A 17,405-nucleotide genomic window follows, 5' to 3' on the forward strand; every position below is an offset into this window, starting at 1 on the left:
TTGAAAATTCCGATGAAAGATTTATGAAAAATATTCACTTTTAAAATTTTGTTTGTCATAAGAGTTTTATTATATTTATTGTAGTTTTCTTCTTTTTTGCAATTGTGGTATTCTTCTTTTAACATGTTCTCAAGTACTCTTAAAATTGTGATTTTAATATAAAACCGTCTCAGGAGACTGGGGTCAGGAAACGAGGTTATGACATTGAATTGTTGGATTGCAGATTGTTGGATTGCCAACACAGTGTGTCAAGAGGAAACCACACCTACTCGTCAAAATCCATCCATTTCCAATCCATCTCTTTCCAATCTGTTTCCATGATGTCCAGTGATTCCGAGTCCAGTACTGAATTGTGTGACACTTCTGAAAGTATCGATCATGATGAGGAGCAGTGACAGTTCCATTTGCGAAGAAAGAGTTATTGATGGTGTTATCATCCCGTATCATGACAAGCTGCTTGCTGAATGTGGTGAAAAAAGCTCAAATCCAAGTGAAGAAGAAACAGATATCAACAGACTTAACCCATCAACTTCAGAGTCCAAATTTAACAGAATAAGTTTGTGGATTCATGGTTAGTTGAAATGTTTACTGCAATACCTTATAGAAAGAAGCATAGGCAGAACTGATCTACCCCATGCGTTGCTAAGTTTGTCCAATAACTATTCATTTACCTCTTCCAGGTGTCGTGCGAACTGTGGAATACTAAGATGTTAGTTGGTGCTTTTGAGTTTTGGTGTTCTGCTTACTTTTGTATTTCATAAGAAACTGACAATAGACTGACAACAAACCAACAAATTCCAGCTCGCTTTATTCATTTGACACCTTGATTTTAAATATTTTGCTTACTATCCCTCACCAAATCCAGGGATAGATGGCAGCAAAGGTAAAAAATTCAACCTGTCTTTAAGAACAAATATTTCCGTTGCAAAAGCTAAGAATTCTTCTTCTTGCAGCTGGAAAGCGTTTTTACCCATACGCCTTTAATGGTTATGTTTAATTAATCATTTTGAGGCTGCAGCATTGTACAAAAGTGATGCAAACGAATTGAAATAAATTTCATGGCTCTTGGGGAGGCTTTGTTGAATGCTTTGAGGAATGCATGCATAAAGTTAAAGGTAGCTTGGGAGTATTAAAAGTAGAAGTATTTTCTCTACTAAACTATTTAAGACACTGGTGGATTTGCATTCTAGACTTTGTCATAAACACAACTTGGATACTCATGTTTTCATGTGCTTGAAATCATTTTCCTGGATTACCTTCAGTTGAATCCCTGAATCCTTTTGGATCTCTTGGTTTGATTAACTGGTTACCTCACAATAATCACAAGAAAAGCACTCCATATATTCAGTTAGTTTTGCACTTATTGAGTTTTAAATGATTTATTATATTTCTTCTCAGACTTATGTTGGAGTTTAGTAAAAACAGGCATAGAAAGAAATATGGGAGGAATATGAAGGAAAGAGAGAAGAGCAGAGAACAAGATCACTGAAAGATGAAATGATTAAAATTGTTAAAAACCAAGAAACACCCTGAAATTAAGACGATTTGACAGCAGAGATACCAAGGTAAAAAGACATTCTGAGCCCAAAAAAACAATATGCAAGAAAAAGGAGAGAAAGAAGAGAAATAACAATAAGCCATTTTCAACACCATCTTGAAAGGCTGCAACAACTATCAATGTTTATTTTTTTTAATTTCACATTCTTGTAAATACCCATACAAAAAACATTCTTATAAAAGCAAAGTTCCTTGGTAGTTAGCACCCAAACCCTTTATGTTTCTTACTTAAAAAATTGGAAGTACAAATAATGACTAATAAAATGAACTTTAGATAATTCCAAGTCAGGAGAAACAACGAAGTACTTTAAAAGCACTTCATAGGGGAAGCTGTAGTATCTTGGGCACCTCTTAAGGAGGAAAAATAGATTTCTCTTTTCCTTTCCCTATAATGCCTTCAATTATTTAAATTTTATGAGAACTGATATCAACTGCTGTTATTGCTGTTATCAACATTACCTTCTTTGAGCAATAATCCTCCCATTTCTTGCTGACACTAAAGGGTAAAGATAAAGGTAAAGGTAAACTTTATTTTCCCAGGGTGGGCCAATCAGCCATAAGATTGGTATCCAGAGGGGCCCTGGGCTAAAATGTACAATAATTTAAAAATACTGTGTCAAGATATTTTTAAAGGCTGATAGTTTCGAAAGAAACTGTTTGGGGCTGCGTCGGTGGGAGTAACGAAATAATTTGGATATATCAACAAAGTTGAAATGGTAAATTAGCCACCGTAATGATTACAAAAGATATTTTAGCTCTTTTGTGTGACATTAAGTAAGATAAGTGATTTGCATTACGTGATCTCTTTTCTTGTGATTTCAATGTCGACAATAGAACAAATTAATCAGTCCCTATTATCATCATATGTAGACAATAGAACCAATTAATCAGTCCATATTATCATCATTTTCTAAGATATAGGGTGTTTCGCACATCAGTGATAAAAAAAACTGACCAAGAAGTACATATTCACTACTTCTATCAATAAATCAGGATGTGATCAGTAACTACAGTATCTAAGGAAAAATAAACCGTGAAGTTTGCGAAGAACAGTCTGGTGTTTTTTTTGGCATTCCCAACACAGAATACTAAAAATACAGGATGTAGTAGCTTAAAATTAAAATAGTTGAAAATCGTATTCATTTCAAAGAAGATTTGTAGCTTGACTTCACTTTAGATGCTGATTTGAGGCCAACTTGACCTGTGCTATTAAGGGGGAATATCATCACAGAGCAAGAAAAACATGACCAGCCCTGCATTGTGGACATGTGATCGCCGCAATCTTGACTGGAGAAATTCCGTCACAGTGGAAGTAAGCCAAAATAACTCCAATTTAGGGGGGGTAGGATGATGAGAACAACGATCCTCCAATTTCACTTCTTCCCTTGATTTTGTGAGTGATGCAATATGTGCAAGAATCCAATTGTGAACAGTGTGTCAGTCATAGTGAACTAAATTTAAAAAACGCTACAATTTAATAAGTTAGGCCCGGTTCAAACGTAGAACTCTATATTTGCCAAATCAAAGTTTGACATTTGAATCAATTAGGTTTGACAGATTTGTATTTGGATTGACCTGCCATTCTATTTGCCTGGGCTTGTCAAATAGAACTGCAAAAGATTGACTTTGTTTCAAACGTCAAACTTTCTCATGTGCATACATTACAAATACATTAAATAAATTAATTCTTACTCACAGTTTGCATCTTTCCTATTTTAGTCATGGTGACACGATTTGTTTTGATCATTTTGAACAAAATGGCCGGAATGTGTTCTCCTTGCTTTGAGAGTACTAAATATACTTGTCTGGAGTGCACAAACCACTTCTGCATGCGGTGTTCTGTATTTGGAAACGATCAGGATGTAGTGGAAAGGAAAGCAGTTCACTGGCATACTGCCAGTCATGTTTTGATGAGAAAGTGACGAAAGAAATGAAACAGAAGGGAGATTTCCAGAAGGAAGCCAGCAGAACGAAAATTCAAGAAGCAGTTTGGTCCGCAGACACGGCCTCTCTAGAAAGGTATGTATTTATAGTGTTGTTATAGCCTGTATTTGTCTACATTGAAATCACAAGAAAAGAGATCACATAATGCAAATCACTTATCTTACTTAACCCTTTGTGACCGGATGGCCGATATATCGGCCATACAAATCACGCGCCACAATTCTGCCCAGCGGATACTCTGTTTTTAGTTCCCAGTCCTCAAACGGTTATAAAATCAAGTCTCCATCTTGGATCTTTCGCTTCGAAGCGTTTCTTGTTCATTTTCATCCGAATTTTGTCAATTTTTCTCGAGTTTTCGACTAGTAAATTTCGCAGGAACATTTAAAGGGCTTCTGCAAATGGCGTCACACTCAAGGACGTATACTGTGGACGAAATATTGGAGTATTTAGATGATAATTTCGACATTCCCGATGATGGCTTGAACTCAGACATTGAAGGGTTTGAAGATGAAGAATCCGACGACGATCAGGGCAATTTCTTTCCAGATCATGACATGGAAATTGGTGATAATGAAGAAGTTACTTTGGCTGCAGTTGACATTCGAGAATCACCTGCTGCTGAAGCAAGTGCTGCTAGAGGTAGGCCAAGAAATTCATGTGTAAATGAGTACGAGTGGAGCAGAGAAGCAAGTGATGTGGATATTCCAGGATTTACTCAGCCTGTAGGACAAGTGAATCCGCTACCAAGAGGTAGTTTGGTTCTTGATTTTTTCCAGCTGTTTATTGATAACCACATTCTGGGAATTATCATAAGGGAAACAAATCGCTATGCCCGCCAGACAATGACACAGAGGCAAAAGGATCCAAATTCATGGAAAGAGGTTTCTTTAGAGGAACTGAAAGCTTTTCTTGGACTTCTTATTGCCATGAGTATTCACCGGGTACCTAGTTTGAGAGATTACTGGTCAACTGACTGGGTATTAGGAGTCCCAGCTTTCTCAAAAGTCATGGCCAGGGACAGATTTTTAGACATATATTACAATATTCATTTGTGTGACAATTCACAAATGCCCCAACGTGGCGATGAAAACTTTGATAAGCTGTTCAAGGTGAGGAGTTTTATGGAGAATCTGAACACAAAGTTTAGAATGAATTACAATCCTCATCGAGAGCAGGCAATAGATGAGGCCATGATCAAGTACAAGGGGCAAACATCGTTGAAACAGTACATGCCAATGAAGCCCATAAAGAGAGGCATAAAAATGTGGTGCAGGGCTGACAGTTCTAATGGATACCTGTGCGAATTCTCTATATATACTGGGAAGTCACGTCAAGGTGTTGAACATGGACTTGGATACACTGTAGTTTCAAATTTGTGTCAGCACATAAAAGGGAATTGGTACATTATATTCTGTGACAATTTCTTTACCTCAGCAAAGTTGATTGAAGATTTGTACCAGAACAAGATTCTTTGCTGTGGTACCCTGAGGTCAGGTCGCAAAGGCTTTCCAAGAGAACTGTTCGACAAAGCTGCCATAAAACGCATGCAAAGAGGGGACATTATTTGGAGAATGAAAGGTCCCATGCTGGCGTTGACATGGATGGACAAGAAAGCTGTGCATGCAGCAGGCACAAACCAAAAAGCTCCATCAGATGACCTGCCAACAGTCAACAGGAGGAAGAAAGATGGCACTGTTGAGCAGGTTCCCTGCCCCGAAACAGTGTCATCTTACAATGCCCATATGGGGGGTGTCGACAGAAATGATCAGATGAAGTCCTACTACACGATCCCTGTTGCAGGGAAGAAATGGTGGAGTAGGATCTTCTATGATTTAATTGACAGGGCAATTTTCAACAGTTTTGTTCTGTATCAGGAATCCCCACATTGCGCGTCAAGAAACCTGAAGAAATTTCGAATTGACCTTGCCAAGCAGCTTGTTGGCAATTTCTGCTCACGTGGAAAGAGGGGACGGCCTTCTGATGAAGGGCCCCAGCTTGCTCGCTACATTGAGAGGCACTTCCCAGACTTCTTGCCCTTAAATGAAAGTGGCAAGAGAAAGGAAAGAAGATGCAAAGTGTGCTATGACCGGGGAATAGTGAAGAAGACCAGCTACTTTTGTCCGGATTGTGACGTCGGCCTGTGTGTGGCACCTTGCTTCAGAGTGTTCCATCAGCCTTGAATTTCAACAATGTGAAGAACAGGCATTAAGTTAGTTCAGTTTTAGATACTTTTTAGCTTTAAAGACATGAAAACACTTTCAGAAACAAAGTTTTTTTTATTATTCAGTGAACATTAATTTAGGTGATTGCGTGACGTGACACATGCCGTGACAAAATCGACATATAGAAGAAACCATTATGAACCAGAACACCAAGTTAGGAGTCAAAATCATCAGTATAAACTACTCTTTATTTTAAGCAACATTTCAGAATTTTTCTCTCAAATCAGAAAGAATTGTGCTTCTTCCAAAGTCAGTCAAGCATTGTTTTGTGACAGTTGAGATCATATTTCACGTCATCTGACAGCTGTCAAACCAAACATAATCATCGAATAAGTATGAATTTGTATTGTACATTTATTAATCAAGACTTTGACCAAGTTTCAGGGACTTATCTTTATTATTAAATTTTTTATGATTTTTTTTAAAAATTACAACTAAGAAACTTGTGTAAACTCAAAAATTAATTCAGGTCCCAAAGGGTTAATGTCACACAAAAGAGCTAAAATATCTTTTGTAATCATTACAGTGGTTAATTTACCATTTCAACTTTGTTGATATATCCAAATTATTTCGTTACTCCCACCGACGCAGCCCCAAACAGTTTCTTTCGAAACTACCAGCCTGTAAACAAGCCACAAACTCAAATCAAATTTGCTACTTGTGTTACTGTTAGATGGTAGTAAAGGCTTGCCATAGTATTTTACCGGGTGGACGACAAGTACTTGGCAGTTGGCTACCTGCAACCGGGTCGGAGGACCTTTCATGGCCAGACTCTCCCTCCCGGCATTGATGTCATCCTTGTTACATGGGTTGACAGCAAGGAAGAGGAAGCACTACCTCCGCTCGTAATAGGGGACCCCCAAGAGAATGCCAAGCTCTGTCCTGGTCAATTCTTTGCGTTTCCCAGGACCTGCTTGGCCAAAGTTAAAGTTATCTGAACAGCGGCCCCGTTGTTCAGTGTTTTAGCGTCAGAGAGAGAGTGTTTCGTTTTAAATTCCTTTTCTATTACTGTTCGTGTAGTGAGCGTCTGCTCACTTTATAATTTTCTAACCAGTGGGAATTAAAAAATGAAACTAATCGTGAGTTTTACTTGTTTTTGCTTCTGATCAAAATACTCATGACGTGGGGAACTTACGTAGTAATATCACTACAAAGATACGCACTAAAACCGACCTTTATAGTGAAGGTAATTTTCTTTTATATTCTGCTTTCCTTATGATGATAATGATGACCACGACGACAACCATAATGATGATGATGATGATAATGAATTAGTTTTAAGTCTAAATTTTAATTACAGGAAGTATCTTTAAGTTGTGTTTTATCAGCATACACATTGTTGTATGCACCATAATATCTTTATGTAAACGTATATCAAATCTAGTCTCCTTCTTTGACCATAAGTTAAATAAAGTTAGGCATACCTGTATGCCTTGTGATCAATGAATTTCGCTATATTGCGACTACCACAGTAACTTTATCGAAGTGGCCCGCCTGAGCAGCATTACTTCTCGAGCTATCATCAAGGAACTGAAAGCCATATTTGCAAGATTTAGAGTCCCAGACACTCTGGTCACAGACAATGGTCTACAGTTTTCGTCCGCCGAGTTTTGAGTTTTCTCCAGGACCTGGATGTTTGAGCACAACACATCCTCGCTGGCCTATCCTCACTCTAATGGAAAGGCAGAGAATGCAGTTCAGGCAGTTAAGAATTTGTTAACAAAGTGCAAGGCGTCTAAAGCATCAGAGTTTCAGGCACTCTTAGACTGGCATAACACACCCACGGTAGGAATTGGCACCAGCCCCGCCCAACGCCTCATGGATCACTGTTGTAAAACACTGCTACAAGTAGCAGGCCCACAGTTACAGCCCAACTTTCCCACTGAGGACACTCGCAAGTTGATAGGTACCAAACAAATACCAAAAACAGCACTACTACAACAAGCAAGCCAAACCTTTAGACCCAATCAGCTTGGGAGAAACAGTGCGAATGAAACTATCTGGTGAGAAAACAAGGAGTTACGAAACATGCACGGCTACAGCTGGCCCAAGGAGCTATAGGGTACAAGTAGGACAGACAGTGTATAGGAGAAATCGACGGCAGCTTATCAACGCAGGAGAATCCAAAGATGTCCCAGAACTAATTATTCCAGATCACTCAGCAGAAACAAGCCCTGAGCCCAAGGCCACTGTCCCACCCGGAAACTGCCCTCTGTCTGAAGTTCACATTGGACTGAGGCAGTCGCAACAGGAAGTGAAGCCACCACATTGGTTCAAAGCCTTTGTCACTCCCTAATACTTTTTTTTGTTGTTGTTTCATTTAACATTTCTTAGGAAAAAGGGAAGATGTGACAAGTTGTGCGACTTTTTTATAATACTGTATTGTGATTCTGTCAATCAGCTTTGTATGCATCATTGTCCAAGCATGTGCGAGGACCTCGTGGGTTCTCGGAGCAGCACGTAGTTTGGTCGTCCTGGCACAGTGTAATTTTCAATGAACCATTTAAACCTGTATTTGCCGTTTCTTACACAAAGGACCAATTCACTACATTTCTCATGAGATTCTGAAGCCAGATTCCAAATCAATTTCAGCAAGGATCGTGTGCTCCAGTAAGCACCCCTCCGCTTCATCGTCGTAATTATGATAACTTCCACTGGCTCGAAATAATATTACTTCCGATTTCCTCCAAATTTGGTCTGTATGGCATTGAAATATCAAACCAATCATGTATCGAGTTTGGTGAAGTATCTTTGAATGTGAGCTATGCAACATTCATTTGAAATTTCAAGTCAGATCGCTAAAGATGGCTTCGTCTTCCAAGCGAGCGCAGGTGGGACCAAGATCAGTCTTGATTGAAAAGGTCTCATGTATATACCCACCACGAGTGCCCAACTGCGTGAAACACATTTAATTATTCAATACGCCATACACCGATTTCATTAAAATGGCCACCGCTCGGACAAAGAATGGGGCAAGCACTGAAACGAGGCATTTTAGGACTCGGCAAACCTTACAGATATGGCTTCGCGGTCAAACATATATTGTTGTGTTCCTCACTGTACTCAAAGAGGAACTATTGGGCCCAACGGAGAAAGAGTTGGTTTCTTTAGTTTCCCAAAAGAAGCATCACTCAAAAAGGACTGGCTTGCTAAAATGAGAAGAGATCCTGGCAAAAATTTTAACTTGAACAACAACATGAAAGTATGTTCACTCCATTTCGAACCGTACGAAATCCAGAAAGGATTTGGTGGGAAGATATCTTTAAAAAGATGTAAAGAAATTTTTTCCTCGAAGATTTGCTGGCGTACTTCACCAAGAAAGTGACCAGCTCCTTCTCTGACGACGGATCCAGTAGTAAAGGAGCGTCTGAAAAGAAATCTGGACATCGACTCAACAACAACCAATAGTGCCATCGAGGAGAGCCTTTCCACTAGTGCTGTTGAGGACATTGAGTTTGAAAGTGCTACAACAACAAAAGCCTACACTGAAGGAATTAATCAATTAAAACTGGAATTAGAACAACAACAGAGACAAATAACCTCTTTGTGTAAGGAGAAGGACAATGCCTTAATAGAAATAAAGCATTTAAAACAACAACACGCCAAACTCAATTGTAAGTATTTAAAGCTTAAACCACGTGTATTTTTCTTGGAAAATATTTCTGATGATCAGTCCATTTGTTTTTATATGGGATTCCCCAGATTTAAAATCATAACTGCCTCCCGGTTAGCTCAATGGATTGAGCGCTGGACTGTTGTGCGGGAGGTCGAGGGTTCGAGCAATTCAATGTCTTCTTCAGGTGTCGCTGCCAGCAATGTAATACCGGCACATTAGTTGGTTCCCTGGAGTTTCAATGTTGCAGAGAGGTAAATTCATCTGCAAAGATGGTTTTTGATGGTTCCCTTGAACGGATAAAATGCATCACACAACATGAGGACTACGATGCGATTACGAACCATGCAGTTCTTCTCCAAGTGGATCCCTTGTTGAGAAACCAGGATGGTGGGACTTGCCGTCGCCGAGGTGGAATGTCAGAAAACGAGTCAGTACATTTTTAGTCAAAACATAAATAAAAACATAAATAAAAACAAATAAAAACATACAATGTGTAAACTAGCATTATCACTTTGCTGGACATAAAACATTAAGCTTCAGATAAATCAGGGTAAATTAAGGCATCTCAATCTATAAAAGTTGACCAAGTTAGATTTTGCATTTACTTGGACTTTTATCTGATGCACTGACCTAAGATTAAACAGGAACTAATAAGATTGCTTGCAGAGTAGCTTGTCGGAAAATGTAAGCTTGAGAAATGCTCTGTAGTTCATTATCCATTCATAAACAAAAAAATTTTTTTATTTGAATGTGTGCGTCATGGGGAGGTGAAAGGCAGGGTCCTGTAGTAATGTAGCGCATTCTTACACACCTTCCTATAAAATTTTCATTGTGCTTTTACTCTAGGTTCATTAGAGCTGTTGCATACCGATGGACCACAAGGTGGCTTTGTGGCTACATGGGCTGGGATAACAGAAGACCACTACCAGCCTGTGTTTACCATAATATCAGAACAAAATACCACTCACAAAATACCAGAGGTTTTGCTGCTGCTCAGGACAGAGAGTAGCATAGTACACATAATCAAAACTATGACATGATTCTTCTACACTGATTTAACATACAGTATTTGTAAACAACAATTTTCAAATTGATTTTCATGGGTGGTTGTTTCTTGTTCTATTGTTTGGTAATGTATGGACTGTGAACCAGAAACAGCGTAGGTTCTACATGCACACTAGTTTGACTAAATTTAAAACTTCACCTTGTTGTAGGTACAATGCAAATATTGTAAGTTGATGAGTACAGTACAATGCAGGCATGGAAAATTTGAAGTAAAAAGGAAAATTGTACCCCGCAGAAAACCTTCCTGTGACAGAAGTTTGGTCACTTTATTTTTTGCAACGGCTTTTGTGACTTTGCAATGGGTTTTTGCATATTGAGCAATTGTAAGGTCGTCTTGAAGTGGGTTGACTGCTTGCTGCTTGGGGTATCGTAATAGGCTACTAATACTATTTCTAGCTTGACGCAGACGTATTAATGGATCTTTATCATTTTTTATTTCGATTTCATAAGATGTTGCATAGTTTTTCTAATGCACTCTGCGACATTTGTACTTCTGGGGATTCATTTTGTTCTCTGTACAATTCTTTGACCTTGGTTCAGGTAAAGGTTCTTAATTTTCAATGGGTCTATCTAATATCTTACCTACCTTTTTAGTCCTAGGTGCTGGAACAGGTCTCTTTTTATTTCTAGGAGATGGAATTGGCTTTGGTGTTTGCAACAACAAAGATATTAATTGCTTTTTCATGAGCTTTTGGAGTTCTTTTTCATTACATTGACTCGTCTCACTATATAAATATACTGATATCACTTTTTTAAGTAAAAAAAAAAAAATTTAAATCTATAGATCAATGAGGTTTTTGTTTTGCAAATGCTTTTTGCTCTTTAAATGCGTATGTTTATTTCTTGGAGTGTAGTTTTTACCATTGCTGCAATCAGGGCAATACTATTCGTAACTTTTCATTCTTTCATTGTGATATTTTCTTCGTTCTTCTTCTGTCCTATAAACTGGTGGTCTTCCTCTTCCTCTCTTTGTTTCCATATATGTTTTATACATATTTTATTTTTTAAATCATAATTTTTCTATATCTTTTAATGACACCCAACTATTGAATTCATCTGGGTATCCTTTCCATTTTACTAACGCTCTATCTTTGCTCTTCTTTATGACTTTTTCTATGCAGTAGATATTTTGCCTAGCTAGTTGGAGTTCTTTTTCATAAAAAGTACCTTGTATCACTTCATCTTTTTGATCGCAGATCTTATAAGCAATGGGATCCATGTATTGGATTTTATCAACAATAAACACTTTTTCAGTGCAATTAGGAGTATATCCTTTATCAAAGGTTTTTCTCTTATATTTACTTATCCTTACTGAGTCACCTACTTTAAATTTAGCTGTCTGATTATTAGCTTGTAAATCGCCATATAGATTAATTAAAATAAACCATACCACAATTCTTTTTTGGCTAGCTTCCACTGGAGTCACACCAATGGATCTATGTTTCATGTTATTGTATGGATCGAGTATCTTGTCTAGTATATCATAATAGACTGTATTATTTTGTATAGTGAATTGCTTGTACATTTTATCTTTGATAGTTCTATTCCAACATTCACAAACAGATGATTCCTCTTCGTTTCCAGTAGAATACATTTTTACATCCTCTTTAACTAGTACATCTTCAACATTTTTGTTGTAATATTCATGTCCTTTATCGACCCAGAAGAATTTAGGCTTTTGACCTTCTCCAAATATACTCTTGAGTGCATCTCTTACAGCTAGGCCCGTTTTACATTTTAGCAGGACTATCAAGCCATATTTGCTAAAATGTCTAAGACCATTAGTAGATATTTGTATCCTTTGTTCCATCTACTGAACTTTTGCATATCAACTAGATCAGAACACCATACATCATCCACATTCTTTGCTTTGACTCTTCTCTTTCTAAAATTTTGTCGGATCGGCTTGTGTAATTCATCAGCCAATCTCTCTTGCCAGCTTTTTGGGGTAGTTTTTATGTGGTGGCTTTTTTTACGCCTAGACCAAGCTTTTGTTTGGTATTAATTACATTTCTCGCTAACCAATCCATTGGCATTCATTCCAAGGAACCGCATCTTAAATCTTTGACCATTTTTCGATTAGCTTTGTTTTTAAATTTTTTATCACCTTTGCAAACGGAATAGTCTACATCACACTGCATAGCAATAGCATCAGTTTTTCCAGTTGGTGTATCATAATGTAGCCAGTATTTCACATCGACGTCATTTTTAAAACCCTAAAAGGCGGCAAACGAAAGTTTTTCTGTCAGGTTGTCATTTCAGCAAAGAAAGTGTAGAAGATAGTTTAGGTCATTAGGCTGGCGATAAGCTAATGCCAATCTTAACTTTATCTGATTCTCTGTACCAGGCGTTTTTTTGCATGAACTTCCATCCAAAATCTTAGTACAAAAATACCAGTATCTTACTGTCAAGGAGTATGTGAGGGGATAGGACTTGTTTGCAAACAATTTCATTCTGTAATATAGTGCTCTGGTGAAATCTGGAAGACGTTGCAAACTGATGTTGAATTTAGCAAGGAGAGTTTTCAGTCAACTATAGTGAAGCATGCATGCCAAGCATTTTCAACATCTCTGATTGAGACATTCACAAAAACGTGTACATTACAATAATCTGAATTTGTACATTGAGAATACTCTTGGATTATGTGCGAATTTAAAGACTTTTGATTTATCTTTCAATACATCTATCACCACTATAGATTTTATAAAATGCACGCATGCATTCCTTTAAAGTTCTCATCAGCATTGATGCTGTAAATATGTTGAGGTGCCTTAAGCAGTGTAAAACTTGTAGCCCTTAATATTTCTGATTGCATTCAGCTCAGTGAATATGAACACATTTCAGGTTTAGTTGAGATGTGTAAAATCCTCAAATGTCTATTTATATATTCATTTATTTAAGGATTTGTACCAAGTACTGGAGCAGAAACAATAGGACATGGGTCCCCTACGAGGTTTAAGATCCAACAAACCCACCCATCCCACCCCAAGGGAGGACATCTATCACACAGTAATCTAGTCCGTGGGAAATTAACGTCTCCTACCCCTAACCCTGCAGGAGACAGGACATCCATTTATTCAGCCCTATCCGAGAAGACTAGAATATCTAACCATTTCTTGATGTTATAGAAAGGTAGCATATTTTTCTCAATTATTTTAAGACCTTGAGTGTTGGTCCGGCCGGGGCTTGAACCCTCGACCTCCCGCACAACAGTCCATCGCTCTATCCATTGAGCTAACCAGGAGGCGGTCTTAAAGTGTCTTAAGGCTGAATGGATCTGTAAGTTTACGCCTCAAACGGCCAGGGTTATGTTACAAACAAACAAGCTAAATAAGTGTGCTGTGACTCCGACATGGGGTCCCCCAACTGTTTGGATAGAGCTCATAAGACAGTATGAAGACGTACAATTTGGAAAATGCTTTATGTCTCAATGGGAAAGAGTGAACCTGCCAAACTATCTATATGCAGAGGAGCAGGAGGAATTCGATTGAAGTAATTTGTGACCTTCCATGGGAAAACGTACACTAACGCTTTACCGTTTAACGGAAATAACCGTTTAGTATCCGTTTAACATCCATTTAAACGGATCATACAAAACGTTTAAATGCTTATCTCATCCGTTTTCAAAATCGAGTATCCATTTAACGTTTCGGTCAAAACGTTTAAACGATTAGCTTATCCGTTTAAAAAAAATTCCATCCGTTTAACGCTTTTGACAAAACGTTTAAACGGTTAGCCTATCCGTTTAAACGTTTCCTCAAAACGTTTAATTGGTTAGCTTATCCGTTTAAACATTTCAAGAAAACGTTTAATCAGTTAGCTTATCCGTTTAAGAAAAAACGCGTGCGTTCACCGCTTTCGACAAAACGTTAAAAGGTTATGGTCCGTTTGGACCATTCAAACTCCCATCATTGAGTAAGTTGCATCATTCCGAGACTGGCCTCAGAGAAAAATGAAACCGTTTTTGTGGAGAAGTTTCGCTTCTGATCTATAGGTCCCATTTTAACCCTTTCACTGCTACAAGGACGTACTCAGTACGTCCTGTTTCAGATTACACATATGCTACAAGGACATACTCAGTACGTCCTCAAGTATAGCCTTTATATGAAAACTTACGCACATCGTAAAAACAATTAGACCGCATATAACAAGACTTCTAAGGGCCTGGTAACGAAGAATACATTTGGTGAGAGATATATGACCTTTAAACCTATGATTTGTGCCCAGTGTTATTTTTTCGATGCTAGCCGTCTGCTAGCTGCCATCTTGGTTTTTTCACGAGTGTATTTTCGAGCGTTTTGCAAGTGTATCTTTCATTCATCCGCCAGTTATGAGTAGATTAACAGTCAATGATGTTTTGGAAAGAGTCTGGGATGATTCAGGAGACGAGGATGATTCTTCTGGCTCGGAAGAAGGCGAAAATGACGACTACGTATCACACAGAATATCATACCATATCAGAATATCTACCACACTGAATATCATTATTAAGTGACCTTTTTTATTGACAAAATCTATAAATAATGTAAATAATAGCTAGTTTTTATCAAAAAAACTGATTTCTGAAGCTAAGAATCGTTTAAAAACATGATAATTTAATTTAAAAAAAAAGTTTGCGAAAATCCCAATTTTAGGCCCGCACAGGGGTGAAAAAATGGCCCGCAGCGAAAGGGTTAATCATGTAAACACTAGCCGTGGTCCCGATCGGAACCGAGGAGACTCACACAATCAATTCATTCCTCTTTAACTTATCAATCAGCATGCAGGTAAACTGTGAAGTATCCTCTCTTCTACCCTTTTCTTGGTGTAATATAAAAACACTGCTTGGGAATCGAGAAACAAAGAAACAATTATTTCGTCGATTCATGCATTCATGAGATTCGAACGACGGAACAGATGAAACACTCGTCCCCAGGCCAATTCGCGCAGTCCATCGTCATAGCAACTCAAACTTGACAACATTGTATTCAGTCTAACTTAGCTTATTACATACGTTAAAACTGCAATGATGGAGAACGAAGAGATTAATATTGAGCGATCAGACAGAGAAAGAGAAGTGTTTACGAACATGAAAGAATTCCTAAAAGAAGACTGCAAATGCTCTCGTGGTCCACGCGATGGTCGCTGTTCATCCCAGTTCACAGAGGAAGCGGTCATGGTAAATTTAAACAACTGCCTCGAACTCTCTGCTAGAGAACTAGACCTGGTTATTTTGGCGAACATTCAGGCGGTCACCCGTGTCGAGAACGTTGGAGAGAAAAGGAACAGAAGTCCTCGTTGCAGCTTCTTGTTTCAATCAATGCCTGTTTGCCGTGAAATGTTTCTCATGTTGTATGGTTTAAGTTATTCTCGATTTCGACGGCTTAAAGATCACTATGAGAACAACGGCCTTTCGTCAAGAACTCATGGAAACACCAAGAGACTGCCTCAGAACGCACTTCCCCATGCTGTTGTAGAAGATGTTAAAGTATTTATTGCAAACTACGTAGAAGAGAATGCAATTTCGCTGCCTGGAAGGATTCCTGGATACAAAGATGAAGATATCAAACTGCTATCTTCCCACGAAACAAAGATGGGCGTGTGGCGCGCCTTCGAAAGCGCTTGCAAAGCATCAGAAAAGCAAGCAGTAAGCTATTCTAAGTTTGTTGAACTATGGACGGAATTCTACCCCAGTGTTGTGGTAGCAAAGCCCATGACGGACCTCTGCATAACATGCCAGCAGAACACCACAAAACTACTGCGCGCTGCAAATCTTCCCGATCGCGAAAAATCAGACTGTGTGCAAGCACAACAGGAACATTTGAACTTGGCATTAGGAGAAAGGAACATGTACAAGGAAGCATGAAAGGAAGCGGCAGACAATTTTGAAGCCGCAGAGGGCACTATTGATTTAAGTGAAACACATCCTTCGTGCTCATTCACAGGAACAATGCATTACTCTTTTGATTATGCACAACAGATACATATACCAAGTAACCCAATGCAGCCCGGCCCCATTTATTTCAAAACGCCCCGTAAATGTGGAATTTTCGGTGTAATATGCGAAGCCATTCCGAGGCAAGTCAATTACCTGATTGACGAGGCAGTCAGCGTTGGAAAAGGAGCAAATTCAACAATAAGCTACGTTCATCATTATTTCGCAAACCACGGTCTCGGAGAAACTAACGTCCATCTACATGCGGACAATTGTTCTGGGCAGAACAAAAATAACTTCTTTTTGTGGTACTTGGCTTGGAGAGTTATAAATGAACTTCACCAGCGCATTACGTACTCTTTCCTTATTGCTGGACACACCAAATTTGCACCTGATCGCGGCTTTGGTATCATTAAGAAGGCTTACAAGGTGAACTTTATTTCTTCAATTTATGAGCTTGCTGCAATGGTTGAGTCCAATTCCACCGGAGTAAACAAAGCCCAGTTAGTGGGAACTCATGACAACACAGTCATTGTGCCAGTCTATGACTGGGCATCGTTTCTTGGTGGTTACTTCAATAAACTTCCAAACATTAAGAAGTACCATCATTTTCGCTTCTCAAAGGATGAACCTGGAAGAATCTACTGCAAAGAAAACAGATCTACTGCTGAACTGTCATTCATGTTGCTGAAAGATCCAACAATTGTCCCACCACCCAGTCTTCCTGCCAAGATAAACCCAGAAGGCTTAAGCAATGACAGAAAAAATTATTTGTACAGAGAAATAAGGCAATTTTGTAAACACGGAACGGAAGATCTTGTGGCCCCAGCGCCATAGACTGATAATTGTAATTTATTTCAATTTCTACATCAAGTTAGATAAATAATGGCTTTGTGTAAACGTCGTTTTTTAAAGTTGTAATAAAATTAGAACTGGCAACACATTTTGCAAAACATTGTTTAGCATTATTCCAAAGCGGGTGGCACGACAAAAATAACAGCAGGCATCATTATTTTAAAAAGCGTTGCATGGAAGCATTTGGGAAAACTGCTTTTTTATCGCGCCGCGCACGCTAAATCAAAGCAAC

The 17,405-nt window shown here is 38.5% G+C and overlaps 3 protein-coding genes across 3 annotated transcripts; all 3 read left to right on the forward strand.

Moving 5' to 3' along the window:
• Window positions 1-9,358: 9,358 nt before the first annotated feature.
• LOC111326499 (uncharacterized) lies at window positions 9,359-10,404 on the forward strand. The gene is made up of 2 exons (XM_022930511.2): window positions 9,359-9,766; window positions 10,186-10,404. The coding sequence occupies exons 1-2, from the start codon at window positions 9,609-9,611 to the stop codon at window positions 10,346-10,348; spliced, it is 321 nt and encodes a 106-aa protein (XP_022786246.2). The 5' UTR covers window positions 9,359-9,608; the 3' UTR covers window positions 10,349-10,404.
• Window positions 10,405-15,412: 5,008 nt separating this feature from the next.
• On the forward strand, window positions 15,413-16,249 carry LOC148728354 (uncharacterized). Its single transcript, XM_088724944.1, has one exon. It carries the CDS (start codon window positions 15,413-15,415, stop codon window positions 16,247-16,249), a length of 837 nt encoding a protein of 278 aa, XP_088581070.1.
• Window positions 16,250-16,332: 83 nt separating this feature from the next.
• LOC111339821 (uncharacterized) lies at window positions 16,333-17,261 on the forward strand. Its single transcript, XM_022946542.2, has one exon. The coding sequence runs from the start codon at window positions 16,334-16,336 to the stop codon at window positions 17,153-17,155; it is 822 nt and encodes a 273-aa protein (XP_022802277.2). The 5' UTR covers window position 16,333; the 3' UTR covers window positions 17,156-17,261.
• The last annotated feature ends 144 nt before the right edge of the window (window positions 17,262-17,405 follow it).

This window comes from Stylophora pistillata, chromosome 6 (genome assembly GCF_964205215.1).
Source record: "Stylophora pistillata chromosome 6, jaStyPist1.2, whole genome shotgun sequence".
Classification (NCBI taxonomy): Eukaryota; Metazoa; Cnidaria; class Anthozoa; order Scleractinia; family Pocilloporidae; genus Stylophora; species Stylophora pistillata.